The following is a 24,914-nucleotide window of genomic DNA, read 5'->3' as shown; positions in this document are numbered from 1 at the left end:
TAACCATCTATCATTGTGCATGTTTCTTCTCTATTCTGAATTTAGATTAAATTTGGCATTGGGGGTACACACTAAATATTTTAAGCAAATTTATTTTTAATGCTTACTGGTCAGTAATATCTGATACTTTACTTAAAGATCAAATAATACTTCTCAGAATAGTCTCATATGAGTTGAGTATATGATTTAAAATACAGGCCACATTATAACTTGTATCTAAAATATTTTTCTTTATGGTAAATGTTCAGCAAAATTAGAAAACATGCCTGACTGTAGTGTGGTTATCTTTGTAATATTAGATATATGTATGTATATAGTAAACAAACATCATAGCCAGTGAATTATGCAAAATCACATTTGAATACTTCTTCCCATTATTGCTTTAAAAGGTGTCTAACAACTTGTAAAGAGAGTGACAGATTTTCATGAAACTTGGTATGAAAGTTGTGTCATTGAAAGGCAGTGTGGGCAAAATATTGCATCCTGAAAATATAGTAATAGCTATATTAGAAATATGCCTGTTTTAAAGCTAGTTCTTTATGAAATGTAAAGTAAAATTGTAGGCTGTGTATATGTTCTGTTCTATAAACAACAAAATAAAAGTGGATAAACACTTGAACTTTGGTAAGACTGGAGATAGTATGAGAGATAATTTAGTATTATTTTTATGTGCATGTAACTTGATCATGTCTTTTGATAGTCGTATCATATTTATTACCTTATTTTATCCTGTACCTCTTTAAAATTATTTTCTTTCTCTAAAGATCAACTAGATGCCAGGTTAGAGGTGAAGCCTGACTAATGCTGAGGTTGTCCTATCATGCTGGCTAGTCCGTAGTGTTGTACGTCTCAGGGTTAATGATACATGAATGTAGAGCACTGATAGATTAGCAGGAGGGGAACATAGGAAATACAATTTGTCTTACATGGTTTGTGAAAGGCCAGTATTTTACTGCTTGGGCAATGGCTGGCCTCTTTATATATATCTTATCATTGTTTGCATATGCTTGTCATAGATTTGATTTGTGATGTATAACCAGTTACATATGATATTTTTAATTTCTGTTTACTATAGTTACATTATGAGCCACTTGCATGACTCGGTCTTCCAAATGGCATGCAGCAAACACCATGAAGATGATGCACAAATACTTCAGCTAGTGAAGGAGCTGGCTTCTGTAGGTGTTACTGCAGATCAGCTGGGAGCACCAGAGGACTTTGCTATTCCATTACCAGCAGCGGTATGATGTTGATGGGAGTGGTGCAGGGAAGAGAGAGATTAGGATCTTGTACTCAGATGTGAAAGAGAGTTACCTAAGCTTCACACCGTGATTATACACAAATGGCATGGCAATAAGGATGCATCGTTAACTGCTGCTCTAGATAGATACGAGTGACCAGCTTCAATCTGTGACTGATTACTTTCTTGGAAAATAGCCCCTGATATCCAGTGGATAGGCTGAGCTGGACCCAGAATCTGGCTGGACATGGTGACAAAGAAGAAAATTCGTTCTCGCTGACGTGAATCAAAGCTTGTCCATGTAGTCCTTAACCAGTCACCTTACTAAGTGAGCTGAAATATATGGTGGGGAAAGAAAAGAAAAGACCAAACAAACCTGCCCTTGCTTGGATTCAAATCCCAGTCTTCCAGCCTATAGCCAGATGTCACTGACTGAGCTATTCTTATGCATAAAAATATCTTCTAATTAAGTGTACATAACTATGTGTTAGTCTGGTTTTGGCTTGCTTCTGGTAATCCTAAAATCTCAACAGAAAATTTGTGAAATTAACACTTTTTGGGCAGACAATGGAGAGCATGCATACAATTGCCAGTGTTGATAGTCATTCTTGTTATTGTATCAAGTAGACTTGAAACACTGCCATTAAATTAATTACTTTTGTGATACTGGCCTTTTTTTCTGTATATGTTATTGGTACAAGAAAAGAGTTTATTTATTTGCAGGTGGTTGAACTGGCATCCCTCGATAGCTTAAATTGCCCAATAGATAAACTAACTTGCCTTCGAACCACCCTTGATCTAATCCTTGCCGAGTTGAAAGGAGCCATAGTAGATGCTCACAGTGTACTTTCAAGTGAGTATTGTTTAAATTATTTTGCTTTCTTCTGGAAGGCAGTAAAAATCACTTGCAATTCCTTTTCTTTATAAAGAGCTGATATGTGTTGATGTCACTTGCAGAAGATAGTCGGTTGCCAACACTAACGACAGATGATTTGATTCCCCTTTTGGTAACAGTCATCATACAAGCAAAACCTCTGCATATGGCATCCAATTTGTATTATATGGAGAATTTTCAGTGGACCTTATCACCTAATGATGCCATCAGGTAATACCATTGGGGTGAATATAAGTATCATCAAAAGCCTTCTCGTTCTTCTTCTTCATTAAATGATCTCATATTTATGACTTTCCCTTACTCACGTAGATCTTCCATCACTTGGGCTGTCTAATCCTTCATCTACTAGGCTTGTATGCCTCATAAAATTACGCAGTATCAACAACTCGTCCTCTCAAGTGGTAGATTTTGTTGTGGACTGGCCACTGTGCTGATAACAGTATTGTCTGATGAATCTTAGGGGATGATTTTCTGGATTGGGAGCTTGGGAATGTTGGCTTTGGATTGACTTTTTAATTGTATGTCAGTTAAGACTTCCTTTTGGGGAACAGTTATCCTGCACATTATTACCTGATTGTGCTTTCTTTAAATGAGTGAAATTTGTTCAAAATCAATTAAACATTTTTAATTCTGTTTCTAAATCCTGTTGGCATAGGCTGTGCAAGAATTGTTAATCTTTTTTTAAGAAAGATTGAACAATGATTAACAAGTGATACTATGTACTGCTGAAGTGCCAAGACATACAATAGAAGATAGTCTATAAGCTTTGGTCAGATATGACAGGACCTGGCTCATCAATTCAGTCAGCTCATTCGTAGATAGAGAGTGAAGCATTTTATGGTTTTGTATTTCAGTCTTCATGTAAAGGATCAGAGTCTTAAAGCTTTTAGATTTTAATTGTAGAACACTGTTTGGTGTTGTTGAACAGTATTATTTGTATTGTGAAATATGTTGCAGTTTCAGTCTTGTAACATTTAAAGCAGCGATTCAAGAATTATTGACCCTGAAACCTAAAGAACTGAGACCTCGCAGTGAGAAGGTACATCGAGAATTATGTCTAGAGGACCTTATAAAGGTGAATGAAAATCTTAAGGATCTCTTTCTTTGTGAGATGTGATATGGACATATAATCACCTTTATTTCTTCACATGCCTGATTACTATATTATGAGCATTATGGAAGAAATATTTTATATTTGTAAAGGTCTTTATAAGTATTCTTGTACTCCTGGCCACTATTTTAATATGGGGAAGGTGTGGGAGCCAATCACAAGTTCTGTGTTTCCTGTTTCTTCTGTACCATTCCATAATTTTTATTGTTAAATGTTTGTGTGTACTTGTGCAGATCTTCAAAAGGAGTATTTGAAGGAAAATAAGAGAAACTTTTATTAATTGTGTTTGTATAGAATGTTAACAGTTTGCCTTAGAGTAGGCTTTCCAGTTAACAGTTTACTTTTGTCATATGTTATTCAGGTTTAAGCTTTATCATATGGGAATAGGGGATTTAAACTCCTGTATTATGGGGCTGCTGGCTGGACTTCAACTCTAGCATTAATGATTTAGCAATATGCTGGTACAGCCTGAAGCCAGCTGGATCGTTCTTAAGACTTCGTGCTTTGTTGATGAAGGTCAAAAGAGCAAAATTGCTTTATGAAAAGTACACGTGTTTATAGAAGTGCAAGTAACGGTCTAACATCTTACAAAATGTGAATGTATGATGATGAAAGTGAAGCTGTGGATATTCTTTATGATAGGTAACAGTTGAAGTAGGACAGAGATTTGAAAGAAGTGGTGAAAGACGAGAGGAGATTCCCATCTCTCCATTGGATCGTCAAATGGAAAGGATAACTGCGATGATAGAAGCTTCCACACAGGAACTGAATGATGAAATGCTGAACACAAGTGGAAATACAGATGAAAACAAACATGTACCTGGATAAGTTACAGATTGGGCAACTGTAAGTAATTTAATTCTGCAAGTATAGTCTGTGAGAAAAGAGTATGTGCTTACCAGCTGAAGATATACAACCATGTTTGTTTGCTTCCGAGTAAAGATTTGAAAATGTAAATTTTACTAGATATCACAGATTTTTGGAACAAGCCACTCCTGTGTGTTACCATGTAAAGATTTATGAATAATCAAGCCTTAGCAATTTCATTGAGCAATATATATTATTTTTATACATATCAAACAAGTTAGTTGTAAAATCTGTCTTAGGGAACTAACTATATCATATAATATGGATTATATAGACCTCTTATGGAACTATCAAATGGTGTGCATATGGTTTATGAATGTGGAACCATAAGTAATGAGAGTTGCCTAAAATCTGACGATGACTGATATAAAGAAAATGTTCTCTTTTGTTATTAAATGTCTAGGGTGTATTACAGCATCCACCATATTGTTTATTTTATCTGTTAAATTAATTTTTTGTAGTCAGTTATAATAAAAATAATTTTGTACACATATAGTAATTTTCAAACCATTCAGCTGTAATAGGAAATGTTAACATAGCCCTTACATTAATTTTCCATATACATCAACACTGTTTACAAAGGTGCTCTGTAAACATTTTTTTCTATTTAAGAACATAAACCCTTTTTACATACTTTGTACAGAATAAGAACACTAAACTACAAAGAGCTTCAATTAATTCATTATAAGTTTGTTGTATTTTTGTCATTCCCTATTTTTACAATGATGCATCATTTGAGGAATATTGGCTGTATAGTTTACTGCACTTCTGTGATTTTTTAAAGAAGAAACCATGCTACCATGACCAGTCACCAATTTGCAGCTGTGATTTATCAATGTACATCCATCCTCAAGTTTTATGAAGTTTACAGAAGACTTTATTAGGGTCCACATTTAATAAAATTATAAGTAGACAACTGAATTATACAAAAACTTCTTTCCGAGAGGAATTTCCTTGGATATACTATTATTTTCAGTTTTGTACTATATAATTGAAAAAATAAATATGCACTCTTCTGTGACATTTACTTTGAATTAAATTCTTTTATTACCTTAAATCAATGTTGCTCCAAAGAAGATATAATTTTAATAAAACTCTTGATGTAGAATTTGACCAAAATATCTACTCAGCCGTTTGTAACTGTTATGTACAGACAGACAAGGTGAAGTCAATAGGTTTTCTTTAAGCTTTGTTCTGAATGTGTCTAAGATATGTGTTTAATTATTTTACAGCCATGCCACAGAGTTCTATATCTCATAGGACAGCTGCCTGTTGCTCTGACTGAACTTTCCCACACCTCTGTGAAGACACAGATCAGGCAGATAATTGCAACAGTAAATTTCACCATCTATTCCTTGTTTCCTGGAGTTTTCTTCAGCTCTCAGTCATTACCTCTGAGTGATGTTTCCATTGTATCACCCATCAGCAAAGAGAAAGATCATACATGACAAGTAATTATCATGATTAAGGAATATCTCCACATAGTATATACCAAAATAAAGCATCAGTTTCTTTACAGTGAACACTGTGTCCAGACGAGTACTTGGACAACAGAAGTAATAAGTTTTCTTTCCATTCTCAGCTTGCAGACTTAGTAGCTTTCCTAGCAAAGTACCTTTCAAGAGCTGCTTCAAATACAGGGCCTGCCGTTCGCTTCTCCCAAATGGAACATTTGGGAGGCTCTGGCATAGCAATACAATTTTCTTTATCTGCTTCTTTATCACCACTAATCCTTTTATCTTTTTCTTTCTCTTTTCCTCCTGATTCATCACTCTGAAGCTTCTTACTATCATTACATGCACTTACTTTTATTAATTCTGAACTGTCCTCATTTTTTGAATGTGTTTTAGCATCATTTGCTTCCTTGATTTCTCCTTCTTCTGAACCTGATGTAAAAACTTCAGACTTACTTTTTTTCTCTACTGCATTTATCTTCACACGTTTCTTCATATCTTTTTCATTGTCACTGCCATCACTATCAGAGTTGTGTCCAGTAAAATCTGAATCTGCATCAACATTTGTTTTTAATTCTGAGATTTTGTTTTCATCTTTTTCTGATTCTGATGAGGAATTCTTTCGCTTGCGATACTGTCTTGCTATTTTTCTCTCATTCTGCCCCTTGTTTTCTGATTTTGATGTTCCAACAGTGTCTGAAGTGTCTTTTACTGCAGATTTATTTTTGTCCACTTCATCTTGTTTCATTGTTATGCTATCCTTACAATCTTCCTCTCCCACTACCTGTTTATATAAGTGATGGTAGAATCCAGACAGGTCTTTCTGCTTGGGTACCAAAGCTGAAACAAAAAGATTGAAAAAGAAAATGGTTAAAGTAATTACTTTTTTGTTTATGTTTGTTATATGTGTATTACTTACTCTATATATTCCTTTCATTATTTCACACCCCAGTAATAATCTTAATTGTTCAATATAATTTTCTTTTGATTGCATCATTTGTGTCAGAGTTAGGAAGCTTTAATTTTCTGGATTTTATACTCTAAATTGTTCCTGTTGCACTGGTGTTTGTAAATGTTTTATCCCTAATTAATATCTGAGCATAATGCCACTGTTCTTACAAAGTACCAGTCACATCCTATACCACATTTATTTGAACACAGTACACACTTGAATAAGACACGCACCTCATTTTGGGAATTAAAAAATTTAAACTAGTTTATATAAGAAGTCTACTGACTACTAAAACTACTACTACTACACCATATTATTTATAAACATTTATTCCATTTTGCAAGATATTATCTTTGTTATGAAGTGTTTTGTTTTGTTTTGTTTTCCAGTAAGATCTTATACTACAAAACGCACAGTGGTATATGATTTTAAACATTAATGAAAAGGAATAAGAAACACAACACAGTGAAACATTAATTAGTAAAAGCACTTGTTCCTTATAATTGTTCCTAATGTGAGCTTTATTAATATACTTATATCAGTAGCATAATACTACGTTGTCTTTAAACTTTATTTTGGCTTTTTAACAGCAACAACATGACTGAAATGAAGTTGAAATACAGTATAGGAACATACTGAGGTCAGACCACATACAAGGAATGGAAAGGGATGAAATATTAGACTACTGGAATTAAAACTGAGAGGATGAAAATATTCCGAACCCAGTGCTTACACCAAACAAATTATATCAAGCAGACAGTAACAAAGGAAATAAGCTGTGGACAGTATGACCAAATTGTGGTGAAATTATGGAATGAATTCTATTAAGATAGCTATTTTAATAAAGGTCACCAGATATTTTCAGACTGTCAAAGACCAACCATCTATATGATCCTGGAGTCTTTCTTCCTCATCTAATTTCTTAAATTCCTCAAGCTTTTTGCGATATGCTGAAGTGACAAATTCTTCTTTATCCTTGAATTCCTCTCCTTCTGCTTCACGTTCCTTCTGCACTTCCCGTTCTACCCGCCGTTCTTGCTCCCTTTTCCGTCGCTCAGCTTGTTTCATTAGTGACTGTATGTAACGTGGCTGTAAACATCATATGGATCATAAAAATGTATCTGAAAGAAGCTATTGGCCAATTGTGAAGGATATTCAGGCCCAAAACATACAAATGTTAAGTACTGATTCAATATGGTACATTATGAGATAACTTTTTTGTGCCAATATCTGAAATAGCTGAAGTCTATCTGTTCTCTGTGATTCTTACTGCATTTGGTCACATTAAAATCTTTGTATTTCAGGTACACAATTAATGATGGCCAACTTGAATGTATGTTATTTAAACTATATATATATATATATATATATATATATATATATACACACACACACACACTATACCTTCTTTTCCTGGTCTTTTTTTATTGCCTTTGTTTCTGTTTTCCTTTCCTCCAGCTTGTCATAAATTTCATCATACTGGTAGACTGTAGGATCTTGCTCAAGTGCTCGCTGCATTTCAAGCTTGGTTTGCTTCTTCTGTACACCTTTTTCTGATTCTTGCTATAATTCAATGAACAGAAATGCCTTTTAAACCACTGGACCCAATAAAACTTTTATTTGCACTAAATATTTATGATTAATTGCTGTTTAATGATTGACAGTGGAACCACAGTTCCGGAGAATCTGACATAAATACGTCTCTGTATTTAAATTATATTTAAGCAATAAATACAATGAAAGGAAGGTAGCTAAATGTAATGTAAGGAAATGTAATGTCAAAATTATCTAGTCTACGACGCACTTCTTCTACAAGCGATTCACAGCTCAGCTCTTTCCGCAATAACGAAAGCGGACTATTTATATTTTATTATTTATTTATTTATTCATTCATTCATTCATTCAGCATGCCCCATTACAAGATTGTAATATTACATGCATTAATATATAACACGTTAACAGATTACACAATTGTAATATCGTGATTCATTGCCACCGTTTGTACCTATGTTCCTGTGCTAAACTGTATTATAATCTATGGATTTAATGAATGTATTAAAGTGCTTCATGTAACACTGGCCATGTGCCACCATTATTGGCTATTGCATCTATTAATTTACGCCTTGGTTGTTGTAGTTTTTCGAAGTCATAGATGAGATCATCCACTGTTTGTGCTGCTTTCAGACATGAGCATGTTGGGTCGTCAATGATCCCAAACCTGTGTAGATATGATTTGTTTTTGCCATGTCCAATCAATATTGCAGTTAGTTCGGGACGTATTACAATGTTTAGCTGCATTCATTGTCGCACTGATAGGAAGAATTTCTTGCACACTGCTCCTTTATTGGTGGTGTTCCACTCATTTTGCCATTTTATAATCCCTTCTTCCTTTGTTTCTTTAATAATTGTACTTTTAGGCTTCTTTGCATATACTACATTTCCACCATTTTCTGCTGCTGCTGCTGCTGCCTTCGCTAATCTGTCTGCTATTTCATTACCGAAAATTCTGATGTGTGCTTTGATCCACCCAAAATGAATAGTCCAATTTTGATCATCGAGTTTTCTTAATTTATTTCTTATCTTAGATATTATGAAGCCATGTTTGAAGTTGTTTTTTAGTAGATTGACAGAAACTTGACTGTGTACACCGCTACTATTCTTTCCTCAATGTTGATGTCCCTTAAAGTTGTTACTGCATCCAAGGCCTCTAGAATTCCGATCTGCTCAGCCTGATTGTTTGAGCAATGATCAGGTAACTTGGTTTTTAAACTATGAATTATTTCTCCATTTTTGAAGATAACAGCGGCAGCACCCACCCTTCCCTGGTGTTTACTTCCATCTGTATAGATTTCCACATTGTATTTATTGAAGTCTTTCACTTCATCAAGAGTTATTCTCTCTGCAGGATGAGGCCATTCCTTCTTGTTTAATGGTGCTTCGTACTCGGTAGAGTCATCTTTCAGTCCGTGTGTAGTTTTATATATCTGCACTGCTTCTTCGATATTAATGCAGATAGGCTTAACCCCGGGAACGGCACATGAGGCTTCATATGATAGTGTTCTGTTGACAGCAGGTAACAACAATGCACACAAGCTGGCCATTGTTGTCGGTCAATATTTGCACATTGTTGATATGGATCTTACACGTTAGGTAACAACAATGCCGAGTAAACACGACGTTCCCTAGGTAACCATTGTTGTCGATTTGTTGATCTTACACATTTTCCTTTCACTTTTTTGCCGAAAGACCCTTCTGTATAGACGTATTTATGTCAAAAGCGGATTGTTGAAGGCAGTAATGTAACACAACAATGCCGAGTAAACAGGTAACGTTTCCTAGGTAACATAACAATGCACGCAAGCTGGCCACTGTTGTCAGTCCATATTTACACATTGTTGTCGATTTGTTGATATGGATCTTACACATTTTAATTGCACGTTTTGCTTTCACTTTTTTGCCGAATGACCCTTCCGTATAGACATATTTACGTCAAAAATCAGAATTACTGTATTTGATATATTTCTTTCCACATGTAACATGTTTTAGACCAAAATGTAAAATTGAAAGCTAAATTATAACGACATCGCATACCAATAATGCCACAGAGTTTGATCTTCCGTACCTTAACACAAAGTTTAGCATTACTATATAAGATTTGCTACAAAGTGAAAAAAATTCAATATAACACACACTATTTTAATCTGCTGAAATACCCAACACTCAGGTTAATTAATGACACCTAATCGGAATACTTCTAATATGTTAATCTGTCACTCATTCTTATTTATAGTTATAATACCTGAAAGAAATAGGGTGCAGAACACTAGGGAAGTGAATATGTGGAACTACAAAAGTGAGTCAAGGGAATCCAAAATTATAGCATCAACCTTACTAATTATCTGACGAGATGACATTAGTGTACATGGGTTACAGTTCAAAAATGAGGAGTAACATGCCTTATTTTCTGCCACAAACCCTATAGCTATTTAGGAATCAAAAAGGTCTAGGTCTTCAACTGCAACTAAGGAATTTGTATGTATTATAATAATAAAGTGTAGTGTTAATTTAGATATTCCTAAACATACTGATAAATGCCAAGGAATGGGTAAAGTGATTAAATCTGTTGCATATTTTGAACTTGGAAATGTTTCTTTAACTATATTGTATTTTCTGAATATGATATTTTATTCTGACTTTTCTTGCTTCCAGGAACTATTAGATGCATCTGTGTCTATTGTCTATCATATGGGCTGAAGGATCAGTTTACTTCTCAGTATGAGGAGATAAACTCTTACGAGCATATATTAAATACATACATGAAACATTTTAAGACTTAAAATTTAAGTTGACGAACTATAATACTGGTTTCGAGAAACATGTTAAATTTCATATTAATCACACATACCTTAAGGGCTTTCTTGACCCAATCTGCACCTCCGTCATTGTCAGAATCACTATTATCGCCAAATATTGCTAGACGTGGCTGAAGTGGGCCTTGATTTGCCTTCTTTGGGACCAAAAGCCCATACCTGCAAGGAGATTTTTATAAAATTAGGGTACTTCAAAATGGAAATACGTATTTACGTTTAACGGAACTAATTCAAAATCAAAATATTTAATGTATATTGCAATATCATGCATATTTATCACACTTATCTCTGGTGCAACACCATAATTATATCATAAATTGTATGGAAACTGTTCAAAACAATTATAAAACTGTATTACAAACAAAACTTGTATAAACCTACTGTTTCTGGCTAGATGCCATCACATTCATGTACACAATTTAAGGTTATGTTCTAGTGACAATTAAACTCAATACAAATTCTCAAAGTTGAATTTAATTAGAATAAGAATACTTGACACAGTTTACAAATATTCTTAACGTAATTTTTTGTATTTAAGTTAACAAATTTGTACTTATGTTTAAAATTGTTTTTGTAAAGAACATGTGCAAGGTTTGTGTAGTCTGTATAGAAACTATGGCCGCTAGACAAACAATATTAAACATACAAAATTTGGTAAATCCGAGTTTACTTACCGGTAAGCACAGTGCTTAATATTAATTCAGCATTTTTATAAATCTTTTTGAAATTTGTATAGAAATAGAACAATTTATTTGCTCCACAGTTCCTTCATAGGCCCAAGCCAAGGATGTATGTCTTTACAATACGGTGACCGGTTTTCATTTAGGAACTTTGATCAGTTTATTAAGGCTGAAAATTCAATGACAGCTGGAGGAATTGGGTAGATTAAAATGGTGTATGTTAGGTGTGATTACTGTAAACAAGGGAGTTTTGGTTTTCACGCCGTTGAGGATTGTGATGTTCTGGGTTTCGACGCTGTGTAAACTCATTGGTAGATGCCAAAGTTTCGGAGCAACAGACTGTCTCCAATTTCAAGGCAGAACCTTCAGCCCTGAAATATGTTTCTCCGAAACTCTGGCATCTGCTGGCAAGTGTACATGTATATGGTCAGAGTATCGTAAAGTTTTTCTTGGAATTTTTCTGTTTTGAAGATTATTTGTGAAAATGTATATAAAGCCCCTAGCCTTCTCTTGAATTTTGAGGGTATTGTGGGGCAGTGTGGCTTGCCTTCACATATTTGTAAATTGGTGCATCATTGATACCCCATATTAACAACCAGGTAAGGTTATAAAATAAGCAAACAAACAACTATTAACACTATAAAAAAGACACTAGTGCCATATAGTGTTAATAGTTGTTTGTTTGCTTATTTTATGTTCTAATACACTACACGGTATGCAATGTTTTAAGGTAAGGTTAATTCAGAAGGGAAACCTGTGGCCTAATATGTGGCCAGGGAGCAGATCCATGGATCTGCTTGCAGTGTGTGACATTTGCTATTTGTGCTAATCTTGCATTGGTAATAGTTCAAGTCACAAAATTGTAAAATATGTAAGCCATTATCTAACACCATTCATAGTTAATAATTCAGCTCTCTTTCTCTTTTTCCTCCAGTTAAGAGAAACTACAAGAGATGGCTTGCCCCAACTCTGAAAGAACTGAAAAGACGAAAGATGAAGATGGGTCCAGAACCACCTACGCGGCGTTCTGCATTCTTAGAGTGGTAAGATGAGTCAAAGCACCATCAAATTAACACACACATCAACTTTCAAGAAAGCTCATTTGTGTGTATGTGGTGGGGTGATGCCTATGATACCCCTATGTTTATTTGTCACTATTAGCCTCTGCTTGCATGCAAAGATATAATACAGTCCCACAGCTCTACCCTTAGGGTTCAACACCAAGTTGTTGCACTCTCCTTTCCATTTGTTAATATCTGAGCTAACATGTATGATGATGATGGTGGATGGTAAGCAGTTTCTTTATGTTTTCTTTATTGATAAAACTTTTTTTTTGTCTAGGAACTATCATGCTGAACTGTTTGCTTTTGGAAAACGTCTGGGTGAAGAATTTCGAAAAGATTTACTTCAGCGTGCATTTACTCACCGTTCATACATAGTACAAGAGGAAATGAGACAGAAGGAAGTTGGTATTGAAGATCCAAAGCTCAGCCTTGAGGATAACCAGGAGTTCATTAGGAGAGGAGAAACACTCATGAGTGAATATTTGAAATGTCATCTCCGAGTTGCCTTACCTCGATTCCCAGAGGAAGGGATATGGTATGCCTTACTAATAAGCGTTATTGCTGTTTCTCATATAGTTTGTTACATGTCCTTTGAATGGGAACTGTTGAAGAGAAAATGCTCCTGTAGTTATTTGTCTTTTCCTAGGTTTTGTGGTGGATGAAAAATTGTTAGAATAAATTTTGTTTATGTTCTGTCACTTTCCCAGCTGTCCAATAAATTCTGATATTACTGAACAGGTTGGTCTACTGATAACACTCTATACAGGCAGTCCCTGACTTACATAAGTGTTTGGTTCTGTAAACCTTTAAATAAGTTGAATTTTACATGGATATGAAATTAACATAAATGTATGTGTTTGTCATATATACTTTAATGATACTCTGCAGATAATAAAAATAATTTACATGTGTGTAATGAACAATAATTTGTAGTGATACATTGTTAAAGATTGATGCAGAATGTAATTTTATTGTGATGTCAGATTTGTGTAAATTGAGTTTTATGTAATCTGCGGAGGTGCCCAGTTTAAATCCCAAAATTCTTACTGAAGTTTTTTGTACTTTTCTTAAGTCTGCCCAGACAAATTCTGGAATAGTACCTTTGAAATAGACCAGGACCACATGCTTCTACATCCTGGCAGGGAATCCGTAGCTTAATGTGTGACTTGAACCATGATGGTGGTTAAGGGAAAATCCCTTACTATATCAAATTCAGGGAAGGAAAGGATATTGTCAAGTATTTTTGGCAATTTATGTTATTAGTTTCTTTGATAACATTTTACTTTGTGACACTTGTGTGTTTTCTCCATATTTTTCTTGTTTTCAGTGCTGTTCATGGCTATTTGATGACAGATAAAACATTAGCCCATGTTTCCAGACATCTTGGAACCAAAGATATAATTCTTTCTTCTGTAAGTAAAGTAATAGTAGAACTAAATTTAGTTTTATGTGGAGTGTATGAATACATGTCACATCATCATTGTCATTCAATGGCATTCCTTCCTAGGTAGGGTTGTCTTATGATGGTGTCCTTTCCATTTGTCTCTATTCTCCTATAATCACTCCTTTATCTGTGTTTGGCTGACACGGTTATAATGTTCCTGGTTCTGACCCATTAAGTATTCCCAATACATACCTATTTTCTGTAAATATATTTGATAAATTGGAAATTGAAGCTGAAATGTACCCTTGGTGAAATTGTCAGTTTTGTCTATATCCCTTTGATAATGAAGCTACATTTAAGGCAACATTTCAGTACATTGCATATTTCTTTATCTGTAATACTCTTTACCTGTGCCCTTACAGGATTTTCCTGTTGAAGAAGTTACTCTTGCAACAACACTGAAGGCTTTAGTTGGAGCACTTGCAGAGAGTTCTGGAGCAGTTCGGGCTAGAGAGTTTGTCCGTGATTTCATTCTTACACAACTAGCAGGAAGAGACATAAATGAATTCTGGGAAATAAAAGATCCAATGAGAACTCTTGCAGACATATTGAAACGTGATGGCAGGGGCGAACCAGAGCCAAGACTTATCAACGAAAGTGGACGTAACACAATACTTGCCACTTACCAAGTTGCTGTGTACTCAGATAAACAATTTATAGGATTAGGTAAGTAATTAATTGCTGGATTATAGGCAGAGTGAAAATTAATCATAATCCTAATCACCACATCATGAAGGATGCATTAAGTTGGCTGATATTCAAGCCTGAATATAAATCTAGTGTTAGTGCTACATCAACCTGCACAGTGTAGGGCATGGAGATATAACGTCAGTAGAGGCACTAGATGCAGATAAATGGTATGCTACACACTGGTACTGCCTTTACCCTAGGGAGAAGCTCCATTGTGCCTTAGAATAGGCAAAACTGTCCATAAGGAGCACACTGTAGAGGCATAAAGAATGTGAGGTAAAGCTTCAGCAGTCCAAATTTGGTCTGGAGCGATCACTATTGTGCACTGGACTCCTTTATTTCCAGGGAGAGTATTGTCTGATGAATGCTGTATGCATCAGTTTTCTGACACAATGTTCCTCAAAATTCTTTAATGCAGATGGAAAAATACCAAATTAAAGAAATGGGATGTGATGTCACCTCATTATAAATTCAGAAGTGAACCTTTAGTTGAAAAGAAATAAGAGGAATGGAAAATACTTGGACTTAATGGAGTTGGCATAAGTGACACCACAGTAAATTATACAATAAGGGGAATGCCATGATTTGTCTCCCTGTGGAACTAAGCGATTAAATCAAGGAAGTTACAGTGCATTAGACACGTAACATTGGGTGGTAGAAACACAAAAGATTTTAGTGGGGGAAACTTTCAGAAAGTTACCACTTGGAAGGTCAAGGAAGAGATGGATGGATAATATTAAAACAGTTTTCTTTTAAGTGTTTGGTTTTGTGGGTTGGATTAAGCCAGATAATTGATCATATTCTAGTAATAAGTCCATGGAGCAGAGTCTCTTATAAAGCTGGTCATAAAATTCCCTCATGCACATAAAAGTTCTAGGCATAGCAGTACCCACCTTCATATAAAAGAACACTGCCCTTGGCTTGGTGAAGTTTGGGGGGAAAAGAAACTACACATGTTCATTGGAATATAATAGTTTTAATCAATTATTCTTATGAAGATTATTTATAGCTTTCTTAAGATAAAAGTTATGGTTTGGAATTATTATTATTATAGTACATTGCACCTTCAAATTCTATTTTATTTTTTGTTAACCAATATATTGATGAAAAATATTGTCATTAAGGTCCTTTACCACATAAGCTGTGGATAGACATTGCATTTTGAGCATGACAAATAATGACTTCAGTATTGGTATTACAGAATAACTGGATACTGGGAACGACCCATTCTGCAAGTGCCTGAACACTGCGGGTCCCAACTTTTCGTTGGCTTGATCTATAGACATTTTGGTAGAACTCCTAGGACGAGGGATCAGCCCGTCGCAAGGCCTCTACCTGTACACAGAAAAACGCGAACAAACATCCATGGCTTGAGTGGGATTCAAACCCACGGTCCCAGTGACCAAGTGACACAAGGTCCACGCCTCAGACTGCGCGGCCACTGTGACCCCTATTACAGAATAAAGTTTCTTTAAAGCCGGCAGTTTTAATAAGATCTGTGGAATGTAGTTCAGGAATCATTCTGCTAGTGCAACATACAGGTATATTTTTCAAATTTTTATGTACCCATATTTATTATTTTGAATATTTGTTTTAGGTTATGGTGAGTCCATTTCCATTGCAGTTGAGATGGCTGCACATGATGCTCTGAAGCGTCTGTTCCATACCACAGAGAACATGAAACCTATCCCATTTACAGTGGATGTTCGTAGTATGTCATATGATGAATCAAAGTGGAACACAAGTGTTAATGACTGGAGTAGTGCAAAAGTTGAAAATGTTGACTGTTAATAGGAACCACTGCAGTTACCACTTATAGATAGCAAGAAGGTATTTGATATTCTTTTTCATTTACAACAGTAGGTTCATGAATTATTCTATGTAACAGCTATGTGTCAAATATTATATTACAACTTAAATGCTTCTTGTCACAAATACTTTTGAACATACAATTCAGTCAAAACTTAAAAAACTACATATACAATTTAATTATAGTTTGCATGATTAGTTTTGTTATAATCTTTGTATTATTGAATCCATAATAAGATTTCCATCACTGTCCCTTACTCTAATTCTTCCATTTGCATATCTTGTTTCCAGTTTCCCATCGGCATACACAGTCTTCACAGTTCCATCTGGATACTCACGGCGCTAGAATAAAGATAAACCAAACACAATTTTTAAGAAATTGTGGTAATATGAAGATGGTGTGTTAAGGTTGATGGTTGGAAAATATTTATTGATTTCAATTTCTGGAAAATAAAATGATACAGAATAGAAAAATTCAATAATTGTTGACTGGTGTGATCATAGTCAGAACAGTGGCATTTGTTATTTGTGGCTATCCAACATAGTGGCCAACAGTTGAAATGGAAACTTGAAAAGGACACATAAAATGAACTGATCTAATCTTTGGCAGTGGCATTTACAAAAATAAATGATGATGAACACACCACAGAAACGAGACTCCAGAATGGTAGGTTATATCTTTAATTTACATAATTATATTTGTTAGAACATTCCCCTGTATCAAAATGTAGGTCTTAAACTGTGAGAAACATTGCACTGAGATAATGTATTAGGAACTTCCAACAGCTTAACATCCCTTTGGTGACATATTTTTATGTTTACATATTTCACTGAATATTGTGATTTGAATATAAAAAAGCTTCATTGATGCTGAACTAAATTTCAGGTGTCATTTTATTTTAACACCTAACATAGAAACACTAATTTTTTCATGAACTAAATGATAACATACAAAAGGACATTAATAATCATCTTGGACATATATTGCCACGACATTAGATATCTCATCATTGGTAGAAAAGAGGCTAAATCAAGAAACATTAAATGGGATTTGGGTACTACTTGATTTTGTCTCAAAATATCTATGAGAATTAATTTTAAACATTATAAAACAAACAGCTCAAATCTCTTAAGCTTCTGTGTTGGTATACTACTACTATTATCCAATAAGCAAAGTATTTTGACTTTTGTGGCTATAAGAATAGTAACACCACTAAAACAAGTAGGCGCCTAGCAATTATCAAAACATGCCTGTGTGTTTAAAGTCAATAGTGCATTCCTGACTTGTCCTCTTACCAACATCCTCATGAATTATCTTGTTTCCCATTAGATAAAGCACATGTTACATAGAGCAGTACACTGTGTATTACCATTTCTCCTTTGTAATGCACTTCCCTTTGTCCATTTGGCAGGAGTAAAACCCTTTCATCAAGACTGGGGTCTGTCTTAACCACCAAACCATCCTGGAAAATCCATTCCTCACGACCATCAGGAAAACATGTCCTCACCGATCCATTTGGATATGTGACTTCTTTTGTTCCATCTTTCTGATGCCGCTCAGTCTGTCCCCTGATGATGAAAATAACAGAATTACAAGCAATATCCAGAGTGGATAACTAAGAAATAGACCACCTGTGGTAAGTAGAAGTTTAAGTTTAATTTCCAGCCTGAGTTACAAATTTTTCAGTCTTTAAAACCAATCAACAACACTTTTCCTTGCTGTAGAATATAGAAATTACTTATGAAGATGGGTGTATGAAATGTGGATATTTAAAGTCAGTTTGTTTAAAAGAGGAAATGAAAACATGATTGCCATAAGAATTATTTCAAATTCATGAACCTTCAGTCAGTATGAATGTCTTGTGTAATGAATAGTATCAACGTGTTTTTTAACTAAAAGTTTAACTATGAAAGGGGTAAGATGTGACTAGTGCTATCTTCCCTTCAAGCTTCCCAATCAAAATTCTGTAATAATTTTTTGTCTCCCCATTGGCACTATATGCCCTTTCAGTCTCATTCTGCTTGCTTTGATCATCATAGGATAATATTCATGGAATAAGAGTACTTTGCTTTAATCGTGGTATGTGACCTGGAAAATTTCATCCTCCCTGTATTAATGCATATAACTGAAGAACCTGTAGAAACACTTACTCTGGAAATTCAAGTATTTCCAAGCCATATGCATAAGTTGTGTGCCATATCCTTGTTTCAGCATAGAAGTATTTCACTGTTCCATCACTGAGTGTTTCCTTCACATCACCATTGTAATAAATCATCTTTGTGAGAGATCCATCAGCTGATGTCTTTTTTAGGTTACCATTGGGATACCAGATCTCTTTTCTTCCATCTGGATAGACTTTTTCTCTACCTTCAGATGGTCTTGATATTGCACTGGAATTTTGTGTAGATGATGTCTTGCACTGTTGTGATGTATTAGAAGTGTGTACGGATAACGAAAGTGACGAATTCTCCTGTTCAGAATCTGTACTACTAAAATGATCTGGGACTCCATTCTTTGTACTTTGTTCATATTTGTTGTCATAATTATGATTGGCTTCTTCTCCATTATCATTTTGTACAGGGTGCAACTGTTGTGAAGGAACATGTTTGGAAACACTGTTTGTATCAGATCTATTTCCAGGATAAAATGCCTCATATATAGCCATGTGAATTTTGTTATTGTCCACTGGCACATCTCTTGTTGTTCCATTGGTTTTTTTGATGTCATCATCTTCAGATGAAGATGAAACAATATCTAAAGGGGTATGACAAACTGTAAGTTCATTTGCAACAGTAGCTTTGTTGTTCTGATGGGAATTGTTAGCAGTTCTGTGGTTTATGACAATATTTTTTGAAGTTCCGTCTTCATGAATTTCAAGTAATTTTTCTGCAGAAGGCAGAGGGTTAAGATCTGGAATGATCGGATATGCATGGTACACTTTATTACACATATTCCCCCATTCATTAATCTTAGCACTTGGCTGTTTGGCTTTAGCTTGTCTATGCTGTAGACTGTTTTGTTTTTGAAGAACAGATTCTGATATCTTCTTTGTAGATACAACATCATGGACTACGATGGAATCTTCCAAGTCAGTAGGCTTGATTTTTGTAATATGATCATTGACAGCATGAAGTATCTTGGCTGTAGACACTCCATGATTTCTTCTTGTGTTGGATTTCACCTGTAAAAGAAATAAGACAGGATGTGTCATATAGGGCTTTTTTTCTGTCAGTGTGCAGTGGTATATACTACCATCACTTCTTTCTGTAAGACGTTTACTGAAACGGAGGGAATGATGGAGGTTGAAATGGAGATAAGTTGTTATTTCAACTCATGTTCCTAATTTTTGTTAATTCAGATATATTGTTTCAACATAAGACATGGGAGAGATGAGAAGTGATGTAAAATTGTAGTCAGAGAACCTAAAAGAAAGATACCACTTGGGAGGCCTATGAATAGATGGGAAGATAATACTGAAACAGATCTCAAAGGAAATTAATTGTGAGTGTGGAATGCATTCATCTGGCACAGGATAGGTTTCAATGGCAGGCTTTGTGATCATGATATTGAACTTTTATATTCCATAAAAAGCACAGAATTCCTTCACCAGCTGAGTAACTATTAGCTTCTCAAGAAAAAATGTGCTCCATGGATTTAACTGAAAATTCAGATGAGAGATGCACAGCAGAGAGGAGGGTGGATTTTGGAGGGATAAACTATCGCCCAGATGAAGCTGTTCTGATGGCTTTCAGATGTTACTTTGTTGACACTATACATTGTGCACAGCTGGACACTGATGACTGTGTATGTTTTGTCTGTAAATTCACAACATTATTAACTGCCACATTTTTAATGAAAAAATATGGCATCTTGACCTGCATGTTTGCTCAGCCAAAATCAGCCAGTATGGCAGAAGTACATAAAACTAGTGACTGAAGCAAAAGTAGACAGGTAACACAGGTCTGTCATCTTGGAAATTTATGGTGTGAAATAATACAGTAATGTCAAAATGTAAACATGAACTTGAATGACACTATTAAATAAGAGTATGTACATAGTAATAGCTAATAAATTGGAGAAAACTGCATGTGGCAAAATGTTACATTGAGATTCCACAACTAATTACAGTAAATCTAACCATTTTTATTTGACTTTTTTCTTTTTTGAGTTTTTCAACTTCATTCTTAAGCTGGGCATTTTCTTGTTCAAGTTGCTTTAGCCGATTTCTTGTTCGAATCTGAGCAGCACTCCACCTGCTATCTTTCTTGTGCATCTCCATTTGTAAGTCTGCCAGCTGCAAATATATACAAGTAAAAGAGATTAAATATTGAAATCTAAGACACTAAAACAAAGATTTTATCACAACAAATTTCATTATGATAAATTGCCAATTCTCTGATTCTTATTTATTTAAAATGATTTTTGAACTATACAGAATATAGAGTCAAATAGTAGGAGGATGACTGAATGATGAAATGCAGATGATGTGGAAGTAAATCAGTGACCTGTTTGAAGGTACTATCCCAGCATCTGGCTGAAGGGACTGAGGTAAGGCATGAAAAACCTCATGCAGCACAGACTCAAAAGATTGTGATTCAAATGTGGGGTGTAAATAAAAGCAGAAATGTTAACCATTCCAGATGTTTGATCAGTCAGTCCTTATCTGATTTTTCATGTAAGCACATATAAAAATATCTGAATGATAGTCCAGTATCTTACCCCCAAACCACCAGCTACCCTGTGTAATATATATATATATATCACTGTATTTTGAAAGAATATTCTTTCAATATAACCAATATGAAAGGTGTTAAAAGTGGGACAACTGATTATCCTAAGCAACGTCTAAATTACATTCTTGCACATTACTTAATGCATGGATATAATACCTGTTGCTTTAGAGTTTGTATCTCCTCTCTCTCCTGCTTTGTAGGCTGATTCCTTAAATCCTTACAGTATTTCTCAAATACAGATCTTTCTTTATTCAATTTTTTTCTTTCCTCGTGAATGAATGATTCCATTTTCTCCTTTTCTTCATTCCTCTTCCTCTCCAGCTCAATCTTATCCTTATTAAATCTTGTTACATCCTCTTCATGCTTCCTTTTTATCTTCTGCAAATTTGCATTTTCCTTGCGAAAAATATCAATCTCCTTTTCAAGTTCTTCCAACCGTGTCCGAAGCAAAGTGCTCTTGAATACAATCTCACTGTTGCCTTTACTCTGGGTAGTCGCTCCAAAATCAGTCTGATCCTGGCCATCAGTATGAGGATGAGTATTAGCACAGTCGTTTAAAGGACTATATACCGATGTTTCAACATCTACTGGAAATGTGTGTATCACTTGATGCTGATTTACTGTTTGGTGTTGAGATGATGGTTTGGGACTCTGCAACATAGTGAATGACTGATAAGTAGTACTGAATGATGTGTTGGGTGATCTGCTCTCTTCACTGCTAGTGCAACTACAGCCATCACTCCATGCCTGGTCATCTTGGAAGTGCTTGCTATTTCTACTTCTCTTGTTTGTAATTTCCAATTTGTGACTGTCATGATCATCACCATAATCAATATTTATGCTTGTATCACTCTGTGATGAAAATGATGTATCACCATCACTAAGAGATTTGTATTCATTTGTCTCTGCAAACCTGACATGTAAGGGTTTATTACAAGGTGAGTTACCACTATTATTCATCCTTATACTGTTGCTGGATGTGTTCAAACATCTCTCTCCATCATCTGATTTCCAGTGACTGCTGCTTCTTACTGTTAATTTAGGACTTCTGTTCTTTTCATATGCACCAAATTTCAGTTCATTTGTCAGACCTTTGTCAGTAGGATTTTCATTGTCTGCATTATCCAAGCCATAAGGAAGATACCCACAGCTAGTACTTTTGTTATGAAACTGAAGACTGCCCAACAACATTTGGTCTTTTTTGCTGTGCCCTTTTCGAGAATATGAATGAAGTGGGGATGCTGTACATTTCTCATTTTGATAATTTTGAGGAGCCCCAAGTAGATGATTCTTCACTGGTGTTGAATTTATAGGACCCTCCATCAGACGTGCAACTAATGAGGAGGTTGAACAGAAACTGGAATTAGCTGCATGTTGTTCTAGGAGTTCAAATATTTTTAACTCTTCTACTTCTTTCTGTTAATGAAAAAATCAGTGTATTTCAAATATAACATAAATAATACAAGTAGAGAAACATCAATTTTAAAAGTGTGCTGTAGCTCAAATCCTGAACCAACAGAATTTATTCTTACTCCAGAACCACCAGGACCCATCTAAAATTAATTTTTATAAAAAATTTAAAAATGTATTTTTCTTGTTAGTTTGCTTAGACAAAAAAGTTCAAACTTTTCTCTGAATACAGTAGTTGTTCTAATGGTCTGGTAAACATTCTGATTCATACTACATTTTATATGCTGAATAACAACTAATCTGCTTTCAATTTTGAATTTTCCAACCAATTCAGTGAAATCTCACAGCCTATAAATGTACTGTGATAATGTGTTTCTTCCAGTTATGTACAATATTGTTTATGTGTGTGACAATTTAAGTTTTTATATTTGTAAATGTGACAACATGAATTTGTCACAAATTTTAAACCAATAAGACAGTTGAAGAGAAAAAAGATAAAAAGCATTCAAGTCATGCAGTCTCAGAATTATGGCAGGATTTTTATTTTGCAATAATACAAAACCAAGTTACCATAGTTCTGGAATTCATTATAGCGTTATTCTATATTACAGAGCCTTGTTAACACATTTCATTTGCTCCCATTTACCTTACTTTTTTTATCAGCATCTTTAACTTTTTCCAGAAATGAAATTTCTATAGAATCCATTGCTGGGCTACTTTGGGGTAAATCCGTCCTTTGCTGTACTTTAGGATCTGCATCTAGTGACTGCAATTTTGGGCCTTGTTGGTTTTGTAGAACATCTGCCCATGTAGCTATTGATGGTAGTGCTTCTCTGGTTTTTAGAGTTAACTTTGGCACTGCACTTTTTGGATACCAAGATTTTGAAGTCTTTGACAATCCAGCTGTATGACTTTTATCACTTGCAACACAATTTTTTGACCGTTTTTCCTTTACGTTGCTTTTGTTAGTGTTTGTCACAGACGAAGAAGCATTTTTCCTGGACTTGTCGCTTTGATTACTCAATTTAGTGGCACTGCGATTAGGCTGGTTTGTAATTAAAGTCCTCTTGATCTTATCCATACCATTGCTATTTTTCTGAGAATGAAGCAGAGTTGGCTTCATACGGAATCTTGCAAGACCTTCTCCTTTCCTTAGAAATTTTCTTTTTGGTTTATGCTGTTTATCTTCAAAAGCAGAATGATTATTATCCCCACCACCATACTGTTCCAATTTTTCTTGCAGAAGCTGATGAAAATCTTTATTTAGAGATGCAACAGGTGTCTCATCCAAAGTGTGTCTCTCTTTAGAGTTGTCTTTCATTACCTAGAATAGAAAAGTCTACAAAATACTTGCAATATTAACTACCATTTTTACAAGATAATATTAATTTCTTCCCCATGCTGATAAGTATAAAGAAATTAACTTAGATGCAGAGCACGCATTATTTACTTCAAATAAGTTTAAAATATTTCATATGCACTATTGTTTTCAGAATTCTACATCTATTTAAAATAAATAAATTACATACAGTCTGAAGAATGGGATTTGTATACGGATTATAATTTCCTGTCTCTCTGGCACTCAGATCTGAAGGAAACTCGTCTTTGTCATTATTAGAATCATCCTCTTCAGGGGTGAAGTCTTGACTCTTTCTGTTGGGTGAACTATTGAAGTGAGGTGATATAGTAGATTTGGATAACTGCACATGACATGCATCTGTAAGAGTATTTATTCAGTTAAAGTAATAGCATATTTATTTACATGGGTGGATGGTGATTAATATACTAAAGCAGTTACATACCCATATTCTGAAGTCCAAAAACTTCATACATCCGGTGCTGCTCATTACTGAGCAGCAGTCGCTGTTCCTCCTGTTGGTGTAGCAGTTTTTCATGTTGCTGATGCTGCCATTCTCTCAATTCCTCAATTTTTTGCATAATCGATCCAGTGTGGGAATAAGTTTGAAAATTCATTTTGTCGTTGTATACACTGTTTTATGCCAAATTGTTACTTAACAAAGAGCCATGGGTAGTTCAACCTTGATTACTTATAGGTTAAAATTTTAAAGAAATTAATGCTAAAAGGCAATCTTAACACGACTTTCATTGTTACTTTATATTATAAAATAATTCGATAGGTAAATAAATATAATCAAGGTTTACAGAAAACCGCGAAGTTTAAGTTAATAAACAC

At 34.8% G+C, this 24,914-nt stretch overlaps 4 protein-coding genes across 7 annotated transcripts in view; 2 read left to right on the top strand and 2 right to left on the bottom strand.

Annotated features, from left to right (window-relative positions):
• LOC110829448 (ankyrin repeat domain-containing protein 27) overlaps positions 1-5,140 on the top strand; it is an 8,491-nt gene extending 3,351 nt beyond the window's left edge. The window contains exons 7-11 of one of the 2 annotated variants that reach the window (XM_022063175.2): positions 1,076-1,241; positions 1,964-2,093; positions 2,198-2,345; positions 3,093-3,210; positions 3,889-5,140. In XM_022063175.2, the coding sequence (XP_021918867.1) occupies positions 1,076-1,241; positions 1,964-2,093; positions 2,198-2,345; positions 3,093-3,210; positions 3,889-4,074 (748 nt within the window). In that variant the 3' untranslated portion in view covers positions 4,075-5,140. The remainder of the gene's footprint in view (positions 1-1,075; positions 1,242-1,963; positions 2,094-2,197; positions 2,346-3,092; positions 3,211-3,888) is intronic. The other variant, XM_022063176.2, reaches the window with a different exon arrangement.
• LOC110829449 (uncharacterized) lies at positions 4,610-11,688 on the bottom strand. 2 transcript variants are annotated; one of them, XM_022063180.2, is made up of 5 exons: positions 11,564-11,688; positions 10,925-11,048; positions 7,924-8,082; positions 7,401-7,608; positions 4,610-6,407 (listed from the first exon to the last, which is right to left on the bottom strand). In XM_022063180.2, exons 3-5 carry the CDS (start codon positions 8,035-8,037, stop codon positions 5,692-5,694), a joined length of 1,038 nt encoding a protein of 345 aa, XP_021918872.1. In that variant the 5' UTR covers positions 8,038-8,082; positions 10,925-11,048; positions 11,564-11,688; the 3' UTR covers positions 4,610-5,691. The 2 variants fall into 2 exon arrangements, with proteins under 2 accessions (XP_021918872.1, XP_021918870.1); XM_022063178.2 differs by lacking the exon at positions 11,564-11,688 and adding an exon at positions 11,271-11,403.
• mRpL44 (mitochondrial ribosomal protein L44) lies at positions 11,438-17,456 on the top strand. Its single transcript, XM_022063181.2, has 7 exons — positions 11,438-11,565; positions 12,504-12,612; positions 12,911-13,168; positions 13,961-14,045; positions 14,440-14,743; positions 16,365-16,597; positions 16,868-17,456. The coding sequence occupies exons 1-6, from the start codon at positions 11,445-11,447 to the stop codon at positions 16,556-16,558; spliced, it is 1,071 nt and encodes a 356-aa protein (XP_021918873.2). The 5' UTR covers positions 11,438-11,444; the 3' UTR covers positions 16,559-16,597; positions 16,868-17,456.
• On the bottom strand, positions 15,742-24,914 carry LOC110829441 (spindle assembly abnormal 4). Of its 2 annotated transcripts, none has more exons than XM_022063153.2 (8): positions 24,523-24,914; positions 24,250-24,437; positions 23,367-24,044; positions 21,467-22,726; positions 20,716-20,871; positions 18,728-19,758; positions 17,947-18,145; positions 15,742-16,918 (listed from the first exon to the last, which is right to left on the bottom strand). In XM_022063153.2, the coding sequence occupies exons 1-8, from the start codon at positions 24,692-24,694 to the stop codon at positions 16,781-16,783; spliced, it is 3,822 nt and encodes a 1,273-aa protein (XP_021918845.2). In that variant the 5' UTR covers positions 24,695-24,914; the 3' UTR covers positions 15,742-16,780. The 2 variants fall into 2 exon arrangements, with proteins under 2 accessions (XP_021918845.2, XP_021918846.2); XM_022063154.2 differs by having other exon boundaries at positions 21,467-22,644; positions 23,372-24,044.

The sequence above is a fragment of the Zootermopsis nevadensis genome, unplaced genomic scaffold (genome assembly GCF_977971745.1).
Source record: "Zootermopsis nevadensis isolate Lab colony 2312 unplaced genomic scaffold, Znev_1.0 Znev_ptg000027l, whole genome shotgun sequence".
Classification (NCBI taxonomy): Eukaryota; Metazoa; Arthropoda; class Insecta; order Blattodea; family Termopsidae; genus Zootermopsis; species Zootermopsis nevadensis.
Note: the sequence above shows the minus strand (reverse complement) of the source record. Positions and strands in the feature narration are given on the sequence as shown.

Bases quoted from the DNA above. Each gene is read 5' to 3' on its own strand.
- LOC110829441 (XM_022063153.2), bottom strand. From the start codon at position 24,694: ATGAATTTTCAAACTTATTCCCACACTGGATCGATTATGCAAAAAATT. The intron at 20,872-21,466 runs GTATTATATCCA...ATATATTTGCAG, and splicing joins TACAAACTCTAAAGCAACAG to CTGGCAGACTTACAAATGGA. The intron at 19,759-20,715 runs GTTAGATTTACT...TTTCTTTTACAG, and splicing joins AAAAAAGTCAAATAAAAATG to GTGAAATCCAACACAAGAAG.
- LOC110829449 (XM_022063178.2), bottom strand. From the start codon at position 11,299: ATGAATGTGATGGCATCTAGCCAGAAACA. The intron at 8,083-10,924 runs GTATGTGTGATT...ATTGAATTATAG, and splicing joins GGGTCAAGAAAGCCCTTAAG to CAAGAATCAGAAAAAGGTGT. The intron at 6,408-7,400 runs GTTGGTCTTTGA...TTTTTGTTTCAG, and splicing joins ACTCCAGGATCATATAGATG to CTTTGGTACCCAAGCAGAAA.
- mRpL44 (XM_022063181.2), top strand. From the start codon at position 11,445: ATGTTTAAAATTGTTTTTGTAAAGAACATGTGCAAGGTTTGTGTAGTC. The intron at 12,613-12,910 runs GTAAGATGAGTC...TTTTTTGTCTAG, and splicing joins CGTTCTGCATTCTTAGAGTG to GAACTATCATGCTGAACTGT. The intron at 14,744-16,364 runs GTAAGTAATTAA...TATTTGTTTTAG, and splicing joins TAAACAATTTATAGGATTAG to GTTATGGTGAGTCCATTTCC.